The sequence below is a fragment of the Hyperolius riggenbachi genome, chromosome 8 (genome assembly GCF_040937935.1).
Source record: "Hyperolius riggenbachi isolate aHypRig1 chromosome 8, aHypRig1.pri, whole genome shotgun sequence".
In the NCBI taxonomy this organism is placed as follows: domain Eukaryota; kingdom Metazoa; phylum Chordata; class Amphibia; order Anura; family Hyperoliidae; genus Hyperolius; species Hyperolius riggenbachi.
This window is the reverse complement of record NC_090653.1, coordinates 196418136-196440267: the sequence shown is the minus strand read 5'-3', so window position 1 is coordinate 196440267 and position 22132 is coordinate 196418136. Positions and strand designations below refer to the sequence as shown.

The 22132-nt window shown below is 43.7% G+C and overlaps 1 protein-coding gene across 2 annotated transcripts in view; it reads right to left on the bottom strand.

Annotated features, from left to right (window-relative positions):
* Positions 1 to 551, bottom strand: part of LOC137527537 (coagulation factor VIII-like) — a 506000-nt gene extending 505449 nt beyond the window's left edge. For both annotated transcript variants that reach the window (XM_068248081.1, XM_068248082.1), the window contains exon 1: positions 402 to 551. In XM_068248081.1, coding sequence (XP_068104182.1) covers positions 402 to 535 — 134 coding nt within the window. In that variant the 5' untranslated portion in view covers positions 536 to 551. The remainder of the gene's footprint in view (positions 1 to 401) is intronic.
* Positions 552 to 22132: the final 21581 nt, after the last annotated feature.

Genomic DNA, 22132 nt, shown 5'->3' with positions numbered 1-22132 from the left:
GTTGTGCTGCTGTCAGCCACAATAAAGTCTCTGGCTCAGTCACGGACTACTACACATATGTGGCCGCAGCCACACATTTCCATGATAGTGATCCCGTGGCTGGAGTGTTTAACGTATGTGCAGTTGAAATTTTTATAAACTACTCATGCGCAGAATGCAATCAAGGAGGCATGCACAGCTGGGACAGCACATGGCGTGACAGCAGCACAATGGAGTGGACCAGGAGGACACAGAGGAACCGGATAGACTGCAGGGAGCTGGAAGAAGCCCAAGGTAAGTAAAAATCAACTTCTTCCTTCACCTACGATTTCCTTTAAGACACAAAAGGTAAAAAATAGTATTCATTAAAAATAAAAAAAGAAGATGACAGTGGACAAATAGTACAGACAGGTTGCATTTACCTTTGCTCCACATTAAGCACATTATTTTCCCTATAATTCCAATACTGTTCCTCAGCAGCAATATAAAAAATTCTTGTGGAAGCATAATTTGTATGGAAGAAAGCTAACAGTTGAAGAAAGAACAGTAGCTCCATTGAAGTTGTAATCCAGTCGGAAAAAATGTTCAAAGTGTGGATATTTCTTCATGCTCACTAAATAAACAGATGTCATAACAGATAAAGTTGTGAAAAGGAAAGACATCCCACAGCAGCAGGAAATTGAGGGTGTGGTAATAGCTGCATTGCACTTTGTTGCGTACATCCAGATGCAAAAATAGACAAAATTATTGAAGTCCTTTGTGTTATTTTATGCATTTAATAAAATATTGTACATCTTACTGTATAAATTATACTTCCACTTTTGTGGAGGAAACAATTTCTTCAAGGACAGCTGCAGTATATGCATTGCTAGGGTTTTAAGAAGCTTTAATGCATGTGTTTTCTGTAGAGACAGTTGATTTGGTTAAAGTGAACCTGAACTTGCTGGGGAACAAAAAGTTAGATATTACAAGACAAATAACATTTATATTGCGCTTTTCTCCTGGTGGACTCAAAGCGCCAGAGCTGCAGCCACTAGGGCACGCTCTATAGGCAGTAGCAGTGTTAGGGAAACTTGCCTAAGGTCTCCTACTGAATAAGTTCTGGCTTACTGAACAGGCAGAGCCGAGATTCGAACCCTGGTCTCCTGTGTCAAAGGCAGAGCACTTAACCATTACACCATCTATCCACCTGCTGCCCTTGAACCCACTGAACATATCTGACAAGAGCTTGTTTGATATGTTATTGTCTCCACACTCCATGCCATGTACGAGTATGTCCATACAGTGCCTGTGCCACTATGGACGCGCCTGCCAAGATTTTGTATTATCCTCTGATGTATTTATACATGTTAATCAGGTCACCTCTCAGTCGGATCAAAATAAGCCCAGATTGTCCAACCTTTCTTGGATATTGAGACCTTACATCCCTCTGCTTATTTTGCTTAAAGGACAACTGTCGCAAAAGTCAATGGGAGCATTTTTTTTAAAAGTTCTAAAAAAGCTCTGATGGCCAAAAAGCGCTCAGAAAAGCATGTATAATGTGTCTGAGCCCTTACATTATTTGGACACCGATGCTGCTGGCCACAGCAACAGACCTTTAGAGGGAGAGGTTGTGAGAGACGTCACTGGTTGGGTGACATTGTTTTAACACTGGAATCTTGTAAGTGCAATTTTTACTTTTTAACTTGATGAAATAAACGTTAACACATCATAGAACACTCCTGTCTGTTTTCCATAGCATCTGCAGGGTCCCAACTTCCTTCTTTACTAGCACACAGCAGGGGCACAGTGCTGTGCTCATACCTGACTCTGTCAACTTGTGTATGTGGATAGAGAACTGGTTAAGGAAAAGAAGGCAAAGAGTGATGGCAAACAGAACATACTCAAAATGGGAAACTGTTTGCAGTGGTCAGTATTTGGTCCAATTATTTTTAATGTATTTATTAATGATTTAGTAGACGGAATACAGAGTAATGTAGCCATCTTTGCAGATGATACAACATTACGCAGGATTATCAACACTAAAATGGATAGTGATATATTACAACATGATTTTGACAGCATGGCATTATGGGCAGGCACATGGCAGATGAATTTAATGTTGATAAATGTCAAGTCATGCGTCTGGTAGATCACCATATAAAATAAATTGTCTCCAGCTGAGAACATCCGACTTGGAGAAGGACTTAGGAATACTGGTTGATAACAAGTTAAGTAATTGTATATAATGCCAAGCAGCAGTAGCTAAAGCAAATAAAATTCTGGGATGCATAAAATGGTAAATAATATCTCAAATTGCTAGTATATTACTTCCTCTATATAAATCACTTGTGATGCCACATCTGGAGTATGGGATACAGTTTTTGGCACCACACTAAAGAAAGGACATTGACCTTCCAAAACATGTACAAAGACGGGCAACTAAATCAGGGCCGGTTCACACTTGTTTAAAAAAGTAACCGGATGTTTTTTAAGCCCCGCTTATCGCAGGAAGGGGATATTAATGTTAAAACTCCAAACTTGGCACATTTTCCCGGACTGGACAGGAAAATGCATGCAATGAAAGCCTATGAGAACGCACACTGTTTGTTTTCACTAGGTTAGTTGCCATGTCCACTTTTCCCGTTTCGATCACTACCGTGACGTAAAATTTACATGTCCCGTCGCCGAACCCCGCCACTCGGACCAAGTGTCCAACAGCCCAGTGTCCGGCAGAAGCATAGGGATCTCCATTGGGACACAAAGGCATTTTTCACAGTGAGAAAGGTTAAAATCTGTAATGTCTTACTTGAGGAAGTAGTTATGGCAAACTCTATATCTGCATTTTAACCTCCCTGGCGTTCTATTTCCCCAGGATTTCCGTGCAAGAAGTGGTTCAATTAATTTCCAATCATTGTAAACTTTTTTTTTTTTTGCAATAATTTTTTTTTATTTGGTCGGGATCCCCCTTCTGGGGGGGGGGGGGGTGTCCCTGTTCTTTTCAGGCTGTTGGTGGCCTTTGGGGACCCCCCTTCTGGGCGGGGGGGGGTGTCCCCGTCCTTTGCGGGCTGTGGGTGGCCTTTCCCTCTCTCTTCCCATCCCCCGTGCAAGCCCCCCCTTCCCCCTGAACCCCTTCCCTCGGTGTGAGTCCTGTTCTACTCACCCAGGCTGTCTCCAGCGGCGGCGGCGCAGAATCCCTTCTTCCTCCATCCCCGAAGTCCCATGCTCTGTGTAATTACCGCTACGAGGCTTGGTGACGTCACTGAGCCTCGTAGCAGTAACGTCACAGGCCGGGACTTCGGCGTTAGAGAAAGAAGGGATTCTGCTGGTGCCGCTGGAGACAGCTTGGTGAGTAGAACAGGACTCACACCGAAGGAAGGGGTTCAGGGGGAAGGGGGGGCTTGCATGGGGGATGGGAGGGGGGAGGGAAAGGCCACCCACAGCCCGCAAAGGACGGGGACACCCCCCCCCCTCCGCCCAGAAGGGGGGTCCCCGCCGGCCACCCACAGCCTGCAAAGGACCAGGACACCCTCCCGCCCAGAAGGGGGGTCCCCGCCGGCCACTACCAGCCACTACCAGCCAGCATAGAACGGGACACCCCCCCCCTTGCTGCACAGAGGGGATCCCCGCCCGCCACTACCAGCCCGCATAGGGAATCCCCCTGCACAGAGCGGACACCCGTCCGCACACATAGGGGGAATCCTTGCACGCAGCACATTCTCTGCCCCGCCAGCTGCACAGGGATTCCCCAGGGTGGCTGGATGCTTGTTCTGTATGCTGGGGGTAGCACAGATCGCTACCCACAGCGTGCAGTCAGGCATCCAGCCATCCTGGGGAATCCCTCTGATGAGGGAAAATTGCAGCGGGCGGTGCAGAGAAACAGGAAATCTCCCTGGCGGGATTGACGAGCTCAGCTCGTCCAAAACACTTTCAGCAAGTTTTTGCTGGACGAGCTGAGCTCGTCCAGAACGCTAGGGAGGTTAAGAAGTATTGGATGCTTTACTTTCATTGAAGTGCATCCAAGGTGATAATTACTAGGTAATTCCAGGGAGAGCTGATCCAGAGATTTATCTAACTGCCATCTGAAGGGAATTTTTCCCTTTTAAAGCTGATTAGCCCAGGCTTTTTAATGTTTTCCACCTTCCCTTGGATCAACTGGGATATGGGTGGTTTCAGGATTTTTTTTATGTTTATTATTTCTGGTTGAACTTTATGGATGGATATCTTTTTTCAACCAAACTAACTATGTAACTAGAAGTTCCCCAGAACTGCTCCATGCTCTGTACACATGATGCTGCTACATCGAAAGTCAAATGTAGCCGGGAAAGAAAGGAGACAGGGCAGCACATAGTGCAGGCAGCAAGACAGGATGCCTGCAGACATTCTTGTGTCTCAACTTGTGTCTGTCCCCAGACACTACACCGACCCTGGTCTGAGGGGGGATTTTGGGCACCAGTAATCCCCCCCCCCCCCCAAACTTACCTATGGATATCCTGTATGGGGGCTTTGCAATCCACCACAGAAATTAGCCCCATAGACATCAATGAAAATTAGCAAAATATGGAAATTTCACAAAATTTGCACTAAACAAATCACGAAAAAACGGTTTGGGCAATTTCGCTCATGTCAAACAGTCACATCATTTAATGTGGAACTAACAATTTCATTACTCACATACTCTAAATGCACATTTAGGGCCCTTTTCCACTAGCGCAAACCACTAGCGATTTTACAATCGCTGGGGTTTGCTAAATAACATTGGAATCGCGGTAGGTTATTTCCACTACCGCGATTCGTTTTTGCCTCAAACGCGATCGCGCCGTGGAGCGATATTTGCCGCGATTTTGCTATGCACTACAGCATAGCAAAATCGTCAACGCAATCGCTGGAACTTTCCTGCACTTTGCTATTCAGCAATCGCTAGCGTTCAGCGTGAACGCTAGCGATTGCTAGTGGTAAAGGCTTAGTTGTGGATATGCTAGTGGAAAAGGCTTAGTTGTGGATATGCACGTGACCAACGGGCACTAATTTGCTAGTCAGCATTAAATTTCATCTGCTTTATGCCTGCCCATAAAGCCATGTTGTCAAGATGCTGTTGTAATATGTCACTATTCTGCTTAGTATTGATAATTCTACATACTTTTGTATAATCTTCAAAGGTGGCTACATTATTCAGTATTCTGTCTACTAAATTAGCAATAAAAAAATTGAAAAGAATTGTACCTAGTATGACCCTTGTGGGACCCCACTGCTAACAGCTCCCCATTTTGAGTATGATCCATTTACCACCACTCTTTGTTTCTTAAAGAACACCTGAACTGAGAGGGATATGGAGGCTGCCATATTTATTTTCCTTTAAACAATACTAGTTGCCATGCAGTCCCGCTGATCTCTTTGGCAGCAGTAGTCTCTGAATCACACACCTGAAACAAGCATATGGCTAATCTAGGCAGACTTCAGTCAGAAACACCTGATCTGCATGTTTGTTCAAGGTCTATGGCTAAGAGTCTTAAGCCCCATCTACATAATACGATTTTTTGTGCGATTCGATTACGATTCTATTTACGATCCGATTAAATCCGACATGTCCGATCGGGATTTGATTCGATTCAATTTGATTTGTCATTGTTTTGCAATTGCAAATCGAATTGGATCAAATCGAATCCCGATTGGACATGTCAGATTTAATCGGATCGTATATAGAATTGTAATCGAATCAGATGCTTTTCTCTAGCTATACTTAGTACTTAGTATAACTAGAGCTGCAGCAAGAAGCGGCGGTGTGTGGCACTCCCAGATGCCACTTACAGATGCCACTATGAAACACTAAAGGGGACTACCAGATGCCACTATGAACCCCACCCCATGGTGTCGTCAGCCCCCACCTCCTCCTGGGGCATCGGAGGTGGGGAAGAGCCCATTGTCCATGGATTGGACAAGGGATCTGGGGGATAGGGGGAGGCTTGGCCGCCCCCCTCCTCCAGAGCCCCCCATACCATGGACCATGCAGGCTGGTATAGCATATACTGCAAGCCTAATTTAGTAAAACTACAGGCGATTAACTTATTATGGAGGTAAGCCAGTGCATTTTGCCTAACCACTGCTTGCTGTTTGCTGCAGTAGGCTGAGCATATTTGCTCAGTGTCCCTAGCCCAGGAAGCTTTTTATGGTATAGGACTGGTTTCCTGCTGCCAGCTTGTTGTGGAAGCCTTATGTGACTGTTCACATCTGCCTTGGCTGATATGACCAGCTGCCTCAGCCCACTACAATTTGAATCTATAAATACTTTAGATGTGGAACCTGGCAGAAGAAAGTTTGTTGAATGAAAAAAGTTTATATAGCACAGAGGAAACTTGTATGCACCAAAAATAAGGACTAGACTGCATCATGGGAAGAAGGCTGCAATTCATAAGAAATTAGTTAAATCACATTGATAGTGATGGATGCAAGACAAATAACATTCATAATGCGCTTTTCTCCTGGTGCACTCAATGCACTTGAGCTGCAGCCACTAGGGTGTGCTCAGTAGGCAGTAGCAGTGTTAGGGAGTCTAGCCCAAGGACTCCTTACTGAATAGGGGCTGGTTTACTGAATTAGAAGAGCCGAGATTCGAACCCTGGTCTCCTGTGTCAGAGGCAGAGCCCTTAACCAGTACAGAGTTTGGGTCCCAGAGGAGAACCCCAAAGCAACTTACAAATATTACAGCATCAGTGTGGTTTAGTGATTCTAAGTTTGACACACTTTAGACTAATGTGCAGAGGGTCTCAAGAGATCCCTGTATAGATAGACTGGGGCTTATCTGATAAGTTTAAACTGGCAAACACACACAATCCGGTGTCTTCGTGGCAGCAGGCAGAGAGAGGCACATCACACATCGCACATAACTGATCACAGTGATCACAGTGATCACATCTGCCACTGAAAAGTTTATAGCATATGGGCTCCTTATGTCATCTCACCTAGTAAGGTGTCTTTAGTCATGAGTGATTACATTGTTTTATTATTAAATTACATTGATTTATTATTACATTTTACATAATGAATTTAACCTTTGTCAGTAAATTCCCAATGTGTGCAAGTCTTAGGTTAGATTAACAGTGTTCGCATTGCATAACGCAGGCATCATAATGGGTGCCTTGACTTTTTGTCAATCCTAAAATAATTGTGCAAGGCACACTAAATGTGTTAAAAGTACACTATGGATTTATTTTTTTTTTTATTTTTTTTTTGCAAGAATAAACAAAGCCTCTAATCAGTTGTACATTAAAATGATATTAAAAACATTGCGATTAATACATCCTTCATTTGATTTTAAGGCCGAAAATGTATACAAATTTTGATCAGCAATGCTTGTTCTGTTTTGTCACTTGTAAAATAATCATGCTAACATCGATTAGGTGGCAGATCACGAACAATGTAAGATCGACTACTTTACTTTTATTTAGACAGAAAAAAATTACACTGCTTTGATTTTGACTGAGGTGGGCTAGGGATATGATCATGTATTACAGGCTATGAACAAGACATGGTAAAATGCAATTCACATTACTAATGTGAATGCTAAGTGGTTATGTAGCCATCTAGTGGATGTCTTTAAGATTGCTAATGTATTTTGCAATGGGCTAATTGTTGTATAATATTGTGCACATACAACTGGTGCAGTGATGGGATGCTATCTCTCCTGTAATATTTGTGTTATAAGTCATATGTGCAAAATAAATGTACTTGATAATTTATGTATTTATGTGTTGAGGCTGTGAGTGGCTGTTGTAAGTGGGCGTGCAGATGGCCTGTTGCGCGTATGACAGTCTAGTAATATTCAACACTATATATTATGCTGTCTCCAAGGCTCTGTAGCCCCTGAGGAGTTCCATAGTAACGAAACGCGTAGGGCGGAGCTACGGAGCGGTGCTGCATGTAATGTCACCGGGCGCGACGGCAGTCATTGCATGCGAGTTTAGGCAGCGGAGTTTTGAGTGGGGCTGGAGCCAGAGTGGGTTTCTCACTGCGGTTTGCCTGCCAATAGGCCAGCGTGTATACCCACACTCCGATAGCCGCTTTGCTACTATTGTTTAACATGTTTTAATGTTTATGGACATCGTCTGTTTTTTAAATAAACGCGGGATACTTCCCTTATATTTGTACGCTATGTGAGGCGTCTTATTTTTGGAGATGATATCGGGATTTGGATTACAAGAGCCTCAGCCCAAATCAATTGGATATGTATGAACAATAGATTACTTGCAGATTCAATCAAAGTGATTAAAATCGATGTGTGTATGGACAGCTTTAAACATCTTTTTTTTGCCTAACTGGAGTGATATTATTAAGGCTTTATAGTTCAGTAATGACAAAAATCATAACATAAAAATAAACCCCCTCCTTCAGCCTGTCGGATGCCCACCCTACATGCGTTCCAGCGAAAGGATTGTTATTGCCTTGGTAAATCCTTTGCTCCACCAGGGCTACCACTTATACATGGATAATTATTATTCAAGTGTCCCTCTCTTTAAATTTTTATACAGCGCCCAGACTGCAGCCTGCGGTAAAGTGAGGCAACACAGAAGAGACCTACTACAACAGGTCATAAAACAAGAGAGATGTAATAATCTTGTCTACAATACACTCTGAGGCAACAACAACAGTGAGCTCCCAAAGGCAAAAAGTGGTGAAACCAGAGGCAATTACCTACTGTAATAATTACATGGGAGCTGTGAATCTGGCCAACCAGATGCTGGCACCTTACAGGTTTGACCACAAATGGAAGGCCTGATACAAAAAAATTGCATTTTATTTACTGCAGGTAGCCTTACATAATGCCCACATACTTTTTTTAAAAAAAAAGCAGGCAACAGGGACAGTTGTCTCAAATTCCAGGAGCAGGTCATCAATTTCCTGATCTACACTCCCATAACTACAGACCCGGTTGCCTCCGAAGATATAATTAGGATTCGTGTCAAGCATTTTCCTGCGCCACTCCCCCGCTTCTGCATCAAAACAATACGCACACAAAAAACTATATATAAGTTTTGCCGGACACGCAAGATGAGAAGGGACAGCCGTTACCACTGCCCAAAATGTCCTTCCAAACCTTTTTTTGAACTAAAAAACAGATAAGAAAATAAGGGGGTGAAATAAAGAAAAGAAATAAAAAACAAAATAAAGAAAAAAAAATGAACTTCGAAAACAAAACAAAAAAAAACTTGCCCTACACTCAACTAATCAATCACCTAACTCTCTCACTCTGTCAAACACTAAGCCTGCGGCCTGGCTGGCTCTGTCTAACCCTCTCCACACAGCAACTACTAGTACACTACACTACAATCTATCACTCAAACTAATAATCTACTGTCACTGTCTCACAAATACACCTAGCTACTACTACTAATAACTCGCACTCAATCTAATTCTCTCTCACAGTCTTTAAAAAGACTTTTGTTTTAAATACAGTCTTTAAAAAGACTATTGTTTTATGTTGAAACAACTAATATGGGTCTGTCTCTCCAACACCAGACTGTAACCCACAAGCTTTGTGACTGTCACACGTCTCTTATGTACAAAATGGGTGGGATAGCTATGGATAGGTAGCTAGGAGCTAGTTGCTAACGTAGGATTGGTTGTTTTTTGTTAAGACTGTACCTGGTGCAGAAATTCAATTTTTTAATGCAGAAATCAGCATGTTTTAAGCTTCTGTGATGGGTTTATCTCTTCCGATCCTTCTGATTGGCTAATGCAGCTTTTACATGGTTCTGATTAAATTCCGACGGAATTCCGCATAGAAATTCCGCTATTTCCAATTACTGCTTTAGCTTTTCCATTCCTCACCGGAACGGAATTGCCAATTTCCGACTGGAATCGCGGAAATCTCCATTCCGCTTAATCCGACGAGCATCCCTAACCGCAACAAACAAGAGAGAAGAAATTGGAGTGTTTGAGAGCTGAAACCTATGTTATGTGAATTATTTTTACTGGCAAACTGAATCAAAAGCAATAACATTTTTATTTTTATACAGTATATTCTGTACCAAAATAAAACACTTGTAAACAAAAACCCCAAAAGTGACAGAATTGAAAAGAGAATACCTAAATAATTGCGTTAGGGACTCAGCTTCTTAAATATGTATGTCATCAGGGTGTATTACTATTATATTTGCAAATAAGAGTTTGCAATTACTGATAGAGTACAGGGAGAAAACCAAAAACACAAAATTAAAAAATACACCTTTTTTCCAAGCAAAATATTGTTGCCTTACATTGTTCTAGGGACATAACTTAAATGTTTTGATGACCAGGACAAACAGGCAAATGAAATAAAGGGTGTGGTACTAATGGAGTCCGAGGACTTTCCAAGGGACAAAAAAAAAACGAGACAGGGACACCAGGAGCATATTGTAGCAAGTTGAGGATATGGGACATTCAACAACAGTATGTGCAGAATACTCACAAGAATATGTTGCAAGACCAGCAACCACGGTGTAACAGCTGGTGAGAGAAGCCCGTCCTCACTCGGGTTCTTTGGTCTTTGAAAATGTAGGTCTCTCTATGATCATAGAGGTGATCCCTGCTTCCAAAATGCTAGTATTGAGACACTTCTGTTATTTCATCTGAGGAAGCGGACTGCGATCCGTGAAATGCGTTATCAGTCAAGTGTCTGGTTTCTATTAGAGTGGTCTGAAAGCCAGCATTTCTACTTTGCTCTAAAAGATTCCACACAGCTCGAAATGGTTAAACAAAAGCATTTTGTCCTGCTATTCAGCTTCAATCCGCATCCAAACTGTAGATAACAGTATCTTTGTTTACATTCCAATCTTGTTACAATGTGTGTAAACACAGTCTAAAGGCAGCCATACACTGGTTGATTGCCACCAGATCGACCAGCAGATAGATCCCTCTGTGATCTAATCTGATCAAAGAGGGATCTATTGGCTGCCTGTCACTATGAAATCTATTGACAATCTGTGGAGCTGCCACTGCCCCCAGCATACACTACCTGATCCGGCTGGCGCGAGTCCCTCTGTCTCCGCTGTCTCTTCTCCGCTCTGGGCTTAAGCTTCACTTTACTTCCTGTCATGGGAAGTTTAAACAGTAGAGGGCGCTTTACTGTTTAAACTTCCCCCGACAGGAAGTAAGTGGAGCCAGCTGGAGCCCAGCGCGGAGAAGGGACACGCGCCGGTGGAACAGGTAATGTATTGCCGCTAGCGTCGGTTGTCGGACATTTGAACGCCACCATTGACACACTCCTGGCCCGCTGGCGATCGAGCGAAATTTTCAGCGCAAACAGATCGACAGGATCGATCGATTTCGGACAGAAATTGGTCGATCGGTCAGCATTTGTGTATCGATTTCACAGCAGATTCGATCACAGTGATCGAATCTTCTGTCTATCGGCAGGAAATCAAGTAAGTGTATGGGCACCTTAACAAGTGAAAAGCAGCTCTCTGTGCTTCAGACACATGCACAGTTCAGAAGAGCTCATTACAAGATGTTCATGTATAATAAAATATAGTTTGAATAAAATGCAATGCCAGCTTTCAGGGTATGATAAACTACACTTTGGAAACTTGTAATTTGTAAACAGACAGTATTACTTATGCACAAAACAAATATGATAACTGTATGAGTAATAAAGTCGGAAAACACCTTTTTATTGAATGTTATGTCTGAGTTTCAGACCACTTTAAAAATAACAATTTATTTGGGCTACCCCCCTCTTTTAGAGGTAAGCCTATTTATTTATGTTTTATCCAGCTGACATTATACCTTCCACATCACATCTTGGGGTGCCTCCTCCCTCCCAGTAATAGGCAAATGAAATATGTGGGTTTTATCTGTAATAGCTCTGTTTATTTAAAACTTTAAGGGAAGAAAATGGAAAAATAGTGTATTCTCTCCTTTTTCTTTATTTTTTCCTTTACAGCAAAAAGAAAATAAAGTACTTAGTAGAATAAAATATCACCCCATAAAGTATAATTTGTGGCAGAAAACAAGGTATATAACACTTCAGTGTGATAAGTAGTAATAAAGTTATTGGTGAATGAAAGGGTGGATGCGTTGAAATGTGAAAATTGCTTTGGTCCACAAGGTGAAAAAAAGCTTTAGTCTTGAACTAGTTAACCCCCCCCCGCTTTCCAACCTTTTCAATTTCATATAAAACAGTTTCTTGTAGCCGTAATATAGTAGTTCATATTCAGTAGTCAATGTAGTAGTTAAAATTCAATACAGTAAAGAGTTATTAATAGCCGCAGTGATATAGACGGTATTTCGAATAACGTTGTAGCCACAATTTATTAAGTTATAAACCTTGCAGCCGAAATGTAGGCAGAATGAGATTACAGTTATAGTGGACAGATTTTACCATTGTTAACATAACCGTTATTGTAGATGGCCTGTGTAGCCACAATTTATTACTTTAAAATGGCTATCTAATGTATTGTAGCTGCAAAGATATAAACCTTATTTAGTGCAATGTAGGTGCAAATATATTATTGTTATTTAATAGATCAAAACATTATTTAGTTATTTATATTCATTATTGTTATTTTAGTAATCAACATAATCAACAGTAATGGATAGCCAATATACTTCTTTAAAATGGCTAAATACAGTGTGATGCAAAGGTTTTGGCAACCTTGTTAATCGTCATGATTTTCCAGTATAAATAGTTGGTTGTTATGATAAAAAAAAATGTCAGTTAAATATATCATATAGGAGACACACACAGTGATATTTGAGAAGTGAAATGAAGTTTATTGGATTTACAGAACATGCTCAATAACTGTTTAAATAAAATTAGGCAGGTGCATAAATTTGGGCACAGTTGTCATTTTATTGATTCCAAAACCTTTAGAACTAAATATTGGAACTCAAATTGGCTTGGTAAGCTCAGTGACCCCTGACCTACATACACATGTGAATCCAATTATGAGAAAGAGTATTTAAGAGGGTCAATTGTAAGTTTCCCTAATCTTTTAATTTTCTCTGAAGAGTAGCAACATGGGTGTCTCAAAACAACTCTCAAATGACCTGAAGACTAAGATTGTTCACCATCATGGTTTAGGGGGAGGATAGAGAAAGCTGTCTCAGAGATTTCAGCTGTCTGTTTCCACAGATAGGAACATATTGAGGAAATGGAAGACCACAAGCTCAGTTCAAGTTAAGGCTCGAAGTGGCAGACCAAGAAAAATCTTGGATAAACAGAAGTGACAAATGGTGAGAACAGTCCGAGTCAACCCACAGACCAGCACCAAAGACCTACAACAACATCTTGCTGCAGATGGAGTCACTGTGCATCGTTCAACCATTCGGCGCACTTTACACAAGGAGATGCTGTATGTGAGAGTGATGCAGAGGAAGCCTTTTCATCGCCCACAACCCAAACAGAGCCGCTTGAGGTATGCTAAAGCACATTAGGACAAGACAGCTTAATTTTGGAATAAGGTGCTGTGGACTGATGAAACTAAAATTGAGGTATCTGGGCATAATAAGGGGTGTTATGCATGGAGGAAAAACACAGCATTCCAAGAAAAACACCTGCTACCCACAGTAAAATATGGTGGTGGTTCCATCATGCTGTGGGGCTGTGTGGCCATTGCAGGGACTGGGAATCTTGTCAAAGTTGAGGGACACATGGATTCCACTTAGTATCAGCAGATTCTGGAGACCAATGTCCAGGAATCAGTGATAAAGCTGAAGCTGCGCCTGGGCTGAATCTTTCAACAAGACAACGACCCTAAACACTGTTCAAAATCCACTAAGGCATTCATGCAGAGGAACAAGTACAACATTCTGGAATGGCCATCTCAATCCCCAGACCTGAATATAATTGAAAATCTGTGGTGTGAGTTAAAGAGAGCCGTCCATGCTCAGAAGCCATCAACCTGATTGAACTAGAGATGTTTTGTAAAGAGGAATGGTCCAAAATACCTGAAATTGGAACCTATAGGAAGCGTTTAGAGGCTGTAATTTCTGCAAAAGGAGAATCTACTAAATATTGATTTAATTACTTTTTTGTGGTGCCCAAATTTATGCACCTGCCTAATTTTGTTTAAACAATTATTGCACACTTTCTGTAAATCCAATAAACTTCGTTTCAGTTCTCAAATATCACTGTGTGTGTCTCCTATATGATATATTTAACTGACATTTTTTATCGTAACAACCAACGTTTCATACAGGAAAATCCTGACGATTAACAAGGTTGCCCAAACTTTCACATCCCACTGTAATATCTTTAATTTTTGTAGCCGTAATGTAGAAGCGCATATATATAAATGTTACAATATTGTTAAACCGATGCAAAATGTCCAGCTGCCAGGGATAGGTTCTGTCCCAAGACCCACAAGGTAATCTCCGCATCACTCCATGGGTGGGACAGTCAGTAAGTATCATAAAACCAAACCGCAGGTGAAAGTCTGTGGTACGACTAATCAGAAGATTGAAATTGGTGTGTCATTGGCCTGTCTGAGAACCTGTGTGGACCAACTTGCTCCCATCCTGTTCGCTATATACAGGTCCCTTGCAGAGGGCACGGTACCCTGCTACCGCAAAAGGACCACAATCATCCCTAAGTTAAAAAAGGTGGGGGGAAAGGCTGCGCGTCCCTAAACACATGTTGCAATTGAATGGTTAATCGCACAGGCATACACCGCCTCTGTTAGACTGAAAAATGCATGCCCTGCATCCTAGACAAGTGCTAACATTTATTAAACTAGTATCAACTTTAGCTTCCAATATGGTTTGCATGCAAAGTATATTATATTGTAAGTTACACATTTTTTTGCTTAGCTGCTCCCAAGGTTTTAAATTTAGGTTAGATCACTTGCCTGGAGGTTTGCCTCACCGTTGCGCAAGTGTCTAGTATAATATACTTTGCATGCAAACCATATTGGAAGCTAAAGTTCCTCCTAGTTTAATAAATGTTAGCACTTGTCAAGGATGCAGGGCATGCATTTTTCAGTCTGACAGAGGCGGTGTATGCCTGTGCGATTAACCATTCAATTGTAACATGTGTTTAGGGACGCGCAGCCTTTCCCCCCACCTTTTTTAACTTTGTAACTATGTAACTGTCAGGTTAGCTGCTCCCAGCCCCTCCTCATGAGTTTCCTGTTTGCATAATAAGTAGTAGCAGATTTGCATATGATTTGCATCTGAATTGAATGCAAAGTGTGCAGAAAATCTATTTAGGTGCTTCACACTGAGCTGGTGGTCATTTCAGATGCAGCCTTAGTGGTATGCGCTGGCGTTCTCCTCGCTGTTCCACAATCATCCCTGTTCCCAAAAAGCCAGGGAACACTGAACTTAACCAGCTGAGCGGTCTAGACGAGCTCAGCTCGTCCAACACCGCCAGCGGCTGCCGCTCAGGCCCTGCTGGGCCGATTTTGATGAAATAAAAAGCAGCACACGCAGCCGGCACTTTGCCAGCCGCGTGTGCTGCCTGATCGCCGCCGCTCTGCGGCGATTCGCCGCGAGCAGCGGCGAAAGAGGGCCCCCCTAGCCGCCTGAGCCCTGCGCAGCCGGAACAAAAAGTTCCGGCCAGCGCTAAGGGCTGGATCGGAGGCGGCTGACGTCACGACGTCGGCTGACGTCGATGACGTCACTCCGCTCGTCGCTACGGCGACGATATAAGCAAAACAAGGAAGGCCGCTCATTGCGGCCTTCCTTGTTTATTCTGGGCGCCGGAGGCGATCGGAAGATCGCCTCCGGAGCGCCCTCTAGTGGGCTTTCATGCAGCCAACTTTCAGTTGGCTGCATGAAATAGTTTTTTTTTTATTTAAAAAAACCCTCCCGCAGCCACCCTGGCGATTTAATCAGAACGCCAGGGTGGTTAACAACTTCAGACATGTAGCCCTCACTCCCATCATCTCAAAGATCCTGGAGCATCTTGTTCTTGCCCACCTGAAGAGCTCCACAATTGCCCTCCTTCACCCATACTATTTAGCATACAGAGCCAACAGGTCCGTGGAGGATGCCATAAATGTTAGCCTGGCATACATTTCAGAGCACCGTGACAAGCCTGACTCCTACGTCAGGATCCTGTTCCTGGATTTTAGCTCTGCCTTCAACACCATCTGTCCAGTCATCCAGCTCGACAACCTCCGGCAGCTGGGAGTACTCTGTGCAAATGGGTCAAGGACTTCCTCACTAACAGAATGCAGCGAGCTAAGCTTGGCAATGCTTCTCCCACGAGAAAACCACCAACATAGGCGCTCCGAAGGGGTGTGTATTGTCCCCTCTCCTATTCTTCCTGTACACCAACAACTGTATCTCATCTGGGGACTCCGTTAAGGTCACTAAATTAGTAGATGACACAACTATCATTGGCCTTATCGACAGCAATGGTGAGCACACTTACCAAAATGAGATCGAGAGAATCAGCAGTTGGTGCAAGGAAAACAAGCTCGTTCTAAATGTGACAAAAACTGTTGAGCTCATTGTAGACTTCAGGAATCACCCCTTCACACTTCCTCCAGTCCTCATTAATGAGACCAAAGTAGTTAGGGCATCTGATGTTTGGTTCCTCGGCATGATCATAACTAAGGACCAGTGGTGCTCGCCAGGCATCGCGAATTCGAAATTACCCATTATCACGGGTAGATTTTCATGGTTGCCGAAGTCGAATCCGAATTCAAAGAGCTATGCTGCTGCCGAATTCGAATGTACCCGAATAAGCACTTCTGAATTCGGCCCTGATCACACATGATCACGAATTCGGCTTCGGTATCAAGGGGATGATGTCATCAGGCCAATCGAAAGGCCCCCAGTCGAGGCCCTAGCAACCAATCAGAGGAGGGGAGCCTGGCCCTCCCCTCCTCTATATAAGGCGGTGGCCATGTTGCGGAGCCCGTCCTTGCATGTGACTGAGTGGTACTGAGAGCATCTCCAGTGCTGCTGCATGTCTAGCAAGTGCTTTTCAACTGTGAAAACAGAGTGTTTTACCTCCTGAACACATTCTTAACACATTGATTATATTGATTCATAGTTAGATAGTGATTTGATTGTTATAGTTCAGTCAGTGTATATACTGTATACTGTGCTCGGCTAGTGTTAGGTCTGTGTGCAGGCTAGGCCTGCCAGCCTAGGTAGCCTTAGCCTACTACTAACTTAGGTAGGTTAGGGATTATAGTTAGTTGAGTACTAGTTTACTTAATATCTACTGTTAGTCTGTGCATTTATTAGCTTGAGTACTGTGTTAGTTACTTTACAGAGGGCAGCATCTGTTGTGATCTGTGACTGCCTGTCACATCTCTGCCTGACCCTATTGATTGCGTCCGTGTGTGACAAACTTTGATTGTCACAGTCGGTCACACGAGTTAGTTATCAACTACTAGTCTACTACACTACTACTACTACTACTAGGGATTAAAGTTAGTTGTTATTTACCTACGTACTAGTTTACCTAATTTGTACTGTTGTTAGTCTGTGCATTTATTAGCTTGAGTACTACCGTATATACTCACAAGCAAGCCGACCCGCATGTAAGCCGACCCCCCCACTTTTACCCCAAAAAACAGGAAAAAATGATTGACCCTCATGTAAGCCGGGGGTAGGAAACGCTGGCCGCGTGATCCCCCCAGTATGTCCCAGTATAGCTAGTATAGTGCCCAGTATAGGTAGGTAGTGCTCAGTATAGCAAGTAAAATGCCCCAGTATAGCTAGTATAGTGCTCATTATAGCTAGTATAGTGCTCAGTATAGCTAGTATAGTGCTCATTATAGCTAGTGAAGTGCCCCAGTTTAGCTAGTATAGTGCTCAGTATAGGTAGGTAGTGCTCAGTATAGCTAGTAAAATGCCCCAGTATAGCTAGTATAGTGCTCAGTATAGCTAGTATAGTGCTCAGTATAGCTAGTATAGTGCTCAGTATAGCTAGTATAGTGCTCAGTATAGCTAGTGAAGTGCCCCAGTTTAGCTAGTATAGTGCTCAGTATAGTGCCCCATTATAGCTAGTATAGTGCCCCCAGTATAGCTAGTATAGTGCCCCCAGTATAGTGCCCCCAGTATAGCTAGTATAGTGCCCCCAGTATAGCTAGTATAGTGCCCCCAGTATAGCTAGTATAGTGCCCCCAGTATAGCTGGTATAGTGCCCCCAGTATAGCTAGTATAGTGCCCCCATTATAGCTAGCATAGTGCCCCAGTATGGGTGGGTAGGTGGGTGGGTAGGTGCTGTCCCTCCCCGCTCCCCCTGCGGCCGCCGCTGCTGCTATTACCTCAGGCGGCGCCGCTTCCTCTATCCCCGTCCTCCTCCGGTAGTAACTCATTCACAGCAGCGCGCCTCTCGCTGCTGTGATGACGAGGAAACCATAGAGAGCGGCTTCCTGTAGCGCGATGCCGTTACTATGGGAACCGCTCTTTATGGTTTCCTGCGTCATCACAGCAGCGGGGGGCGCGCTGCTGTGAATGAGTTACCGGAGGAGGACGGGGATAGAGGCAGCGGCGCCGCCTAAGGTAATAGCAGCGGTGGCCGCGGGGGGAGCGGGGAGGGACAGCACCTATCCACCCACCCACCCACACATGACTCGCAAGCAAGCCGACCCCCCAACTTTTGGCCCACTTTTGGGGGGTCAAAAATTCGGCTTGCTTGCGAGTATATACGGTATGTTAGTTACTTTACAGAGGGCAGCATCTGTTGTGATCTGTGACTGCCTGTCACATCTCTGCCTGACCCTATTGATTGCGTCCGTGTGTGACAAACTTTGATTGTCACAGTCGGTCACACGAGTTAGTTATCAACTACTAGTCTACTACACTACTACTACTACTAGGGATTAAAGTTAGTTGTTATTTACCTACGTACTAGTTTACCTAATTTGTACTGTTGTTAGTCTGTGCATTTATTAGCTTGAGTACTATGTTAGTTACTTTACAGAGGGCAGCATCTGTTGTGATCTGTGACTGCCTGTCACATCTCTGCCTGACCCTATTGATTGCGTCCGTGTGTGACAGACTTTGATTGTCACCGTCGGTCACACGAGTACGAGTGTAACGAAAATTCCACAACGCCGGATGGATTGCGGAAATATGGTCGCATCCATTCTGGCAGGCGGATCTTCCGATGCGGAATGCGGAAATTTGTCCGCATCCGCCGCGCAAGACCTTCCGGGCGCACCGCGCCAAACTCACTGGTGTGCTGCTCACCAGGGCTCTGCCATCTTGCCTCTAGGGGGTGCGCGCGCACGCCAGTCACGCCTTTATACCCCTAGAAAGCGTGTCAGCTGACCTGGAGGTCAGCTGACGTTTTTAGCTTGTTCTGATTGGTTGCTGCTTGGGGTGGGGACTTCTCTCCCAGGCAGTATTTAAGGAAGTGCTTTTCAATCGCACTTCGTCTGTGTTTGCGATACCCTGTGTCAGCACTCAGACCTAGTCAGTTCCCGTGTGATAATCCGGCAGGACCCTGGCCCACTGTAGGGTCTCTATCAGAGGCTTGCCTCCCTGAGACGCCCGCCCCTAGCAGACCATTACTGCTAGAAGTCGAGACTCCTCCACTGCTTCCCTTGGAGGATCTCACACACGGGGTTCCCATTCAAAGGTAACCACACCTCTGAGGAATCACAGTGTGGTGGACATTTCTACAAACTTGTGAATTTACACTGTATTGTATTTTGGTACATTTGTTTCTTGTGTCTACTACCTTTTAAACAGCCCGCATTATTGGCAATTCCGCAGATTGCTATATAATCGGGCAAATCCTTGTATTATTAGTGATTCTGCGGATCACTAATAATCAAGGTATCCAGGCAAAAGGTGGACACCAATACTCTTATAGCAGCCCTCAAAGAATTTCGCCTGGCATCCGATTTTATCGGCGAAGCAGCCATCGATGTGATTCGCTCTGCCACAAGAGGTATGGTTTACGCAGTCATGGCGAAATGGGCCATGTGGCTGAAGCCGTGGAATGTATACTCTAACTCCAAAGCTGTATGGTGCAAAATTCCGTATGATGGAAATAATCTGTTTGGGGCTAAAATGGATACGGCCATATCATGTGTTACCGGCGGCAAGTCAGGATTGCTGCCCCAGGACAGAAGGCTAAGGAAAACTCACCCAGGAGATAAAATACATTTCCAGTACAGGTCTAGAGATTATAAGAACAGTAAGGGGAGTCAGTCCTTTCGCAGGCCCTGGCAGTCCGCGCAATCTTCCTTGTCTAAATATAATAAGATTTCAGACAGGACAAATTCAAAATGGAGATGCTACAATCCATCCTACCGTCAATCGCATTGAACGATTGGTTGATTGCAGTAGACCTTGCGGATGCATATCTACACATTCCAATCCGGCCCACCTTTCAGAAGTATCTACGCTTTGCAGTAGAAGACCACTTTCAGTTTACTGCCCTACCGTTTAGAATATGCACAGCCCCCAGAACTTTTACAAAGGTGCTGGTAACACTCATTGCACTTCTCAGGGAAGAGGGCCTACACACACACCACTACTTGGATGATGTATTATTGATGGCAATAGTCAAAGGAGTGCCTAGAAAATCACAAACAAATCCTGTTGACGACTTTACAGAACTTTGGGTGGTTAGTAAACTGGAAGAAGAGCATGCTGGAACCTTCCCAGACGTTGATATTTTTGTGGGCCAAGAGAGATACGGTACGCAATGCAGTAAAACTACCGGAGGAGAAAGTGCAGAGCATTCTTCACAGGGTTCAGCAAATGCACTTCCTTTTAGCCAGACAATGCCTTGAGCTCGTTTACGTCCACGATTCCGATGGTGAGATGGGTGAAATGGGATATCAGGGAATTCCAGATATCATTCCTTCGACAATGGGAAGGGACAACTTACAATCAGAAAATCACCCTCCTTCCCTCCATGAAGAAACAGCTGACATGGTGAGGAGACAGAAACAATCCACTAAACCATCACCATCTGGTACCGATGTCACCAAACATAATCACAACAGATGCCAGTCAATGGGGCTGGGGGGCACATATGGATCATATGTATGCCCAAGGAAGATGGAGAGTAGAAGGGCAACAACTGCCGGCAAATATAATCGAGTTGAGAGCAGCCAACAAAGCCCTAACACACTTCAGCAAGTATATAAGAGGTTCGAATGTAGTACTGAAAATGGACAATACAATTGCTGTAGCGTACATACAGAACCAGGGGGGTACTCAAAGCAGAACCCTATTGAACGAATTGGCACCCATAATGACATTGGCGCAGGAGAACCTTCTCTCACTACAGGCGATTCATATACCGGGTATCCAGAATCAACTAGCTGACACATTGAGCAGGAGCGGGATAGATCACAAGGAATGGTCAATCAAACAGAGCATATTCGATCAAATTGCCACAGCTTCCGGGGACCCACAGGTGGACATGATGGCTACTCTGGAGAACACAAAGTGTCCAATATTGTACTCCAGACACAAGTACAGGCAGGCAGCAGGGTGGGACATTCTAACGACCCCGTGGGACTTCACCCTAGGATATGTATTTCCTCCGACACCGCTAATCCATCGCTTGCTCAAGAGGATTCAAACGGTAGTTGAGCGTGTGAAGGCATGAACTAGGGTTAGAAGGTCTGCTGGAGGTAGGAGGTGCTTAAATCGAGCATGCTTTTAAAGTGGACCTAAACTCAGAACGTCATCTCTGTTCTAAAAGACATGCAACAGCATAATAACCCTTAAACAAAGACATTTCTTTGTTACAGCAAATACACATTCTAAAATAAATCTGCACTGTTTCCTGATTCATGGAAGCAGACATATTGTTAACCTCTTGTGCTTTCAAATGAGCTTATCTGCCATCACTGCCGTGGCAGTCGTGTGACACAAGAGAGAGATCAAAGTACAGCTTGTGATTAGACACAAATGATAAACAGGCTAAACTCTCTAAATACATACTGTGTACATTTCTCTCTGTTTTCCTTCTGTCCCACTTGAAAAAAAATTTATGATCTGCCTGTAGATAAGGCCAGTATGAGACCAAAGATTTATAAAAATATTCAACTTAATTTGGTGGACAATCCATCCCTTGCCCAACTAGCCCTATTGTACATTTGTCTCCAACACATTCCACAATGCCATAGACTAATGGGTACACATCTATGTGCAACAAGACAAGCCATATGTCTCAAAATGAAAAGATAACTCCCCACCAGTTGACTACATACTAAAACAAGCATATCTCAACACAGATATGGAATATAGGCTCCAAGGTATTAGT